At 36.8% G+C, this 1,033-nt stretch overlaps 1 protein-coding gene across 1 annotated transcript; it reads right to left on the minus strand.

The window, feature by feature from the left end:
* Positions 1–39: 39 nt before the first annotated feature.
* On the minus strand, positions 40–228 carry SARC_15756 (hypothetical protein; the record flags this gene model as incomplete). Its single annotated transcript, XM_014290128.1, has 1 exon — positions 40–228. A coding segment is annotated over one exon (189 nt), but the record flags the coding sequence as incomplete, so codon positions are not given.
* Between the last annotated feature and the right edge of the window lie 805 nt (positions 229–1,033).

The following is a 1,033-nucleotide window of genomic DNA, read 5'->3' on the forward strand; positions in this document are numbered from 1 at the left end:
GTCATATACAATGGTAGAAATGCTCACAACCGAACATACCTCGTCTTTCTCCATAAGTGGAATATCATCAATACTTGGAGCGCCACCTCCTCTATTGCTAGTGGAACCAAAATCAATTGAATGCAGACGTGGCGACTCATTCATATCATCATCTCCATCATCGTATAAATAGTCATCAGCACCTCCCAAGCCGACATTGAATAGGGCTTCATCGTCTTCTTCAGACATACTTGAGTGTTTTTTGTGATCGTTTCCACTGTGCCGTTTGTGTAAGCCCAGTGCACTCATTCTATAAGCACGAGCGTGATTTAATATAAAGTGATTGATACCTTGATCGTGTTTAACATCTGTAGATTTGACCTCAACGATACCGTAATAGAGGTAGAGCGATTTCAAAAGCCGCCGAGATGTATGTATTTATATAAATAAACGTACATTAAAATATGTATCAAAACAATATATGTATAGCCACTCACTGTGTACATTGTACAAAGAAGCAAGAACAGTGTCGCTCTGGGCGTTCGGCAGATTGTGACACCAATAGTGACAGGGAATGATGACTCATCGCCATAGAAGATGACTATTTTCTTCTTACCGTGAAGTCAAAATACGAATATTTACATATATTCATATCTCGCTACCAGGGTGATATCGTATTTATTATACTTCTCGAGTCGATTTGTACTGATTTTTATAGAATATGTATAGATTACAAGACTACAGCTTGTTTATAGGTTTTTACGTTTTCAAATTTGCATCAGTTCGTAACCACCCCAACAATTCCTCAGCTACAAGGTAATCCAATCAAATCATTAAGAAATATCGATCACTACTGCCGTTACCGAATGTAAATACTACATACACTATGTAGGACTAGTACGTAAACTAAATACTATATATTTATATACTACATATGTAACGTACAATCGTACATTGTACACGGTGTAAATACACTGTTTATATAGACTCTGGCACTGTACACTACTTATAAAATATACATGCATTTTTCATCCTCACTCCATATCGTCGTCAT

The sequence above is a fragment of the Sphaeroforma arctica genome (genome assembly GCF_001186125.1).
Source record: "Sphaeroforma arctica JP610 unplaced genomic scaffold supercont1.6670, whole genome shotgun sequence".
Classification (NCBI taxonomy): domain Eukaryota; class Ichthyosporea; order Ichthyophonida; genus Sphaeroforma; species Sphaeroforma arctica.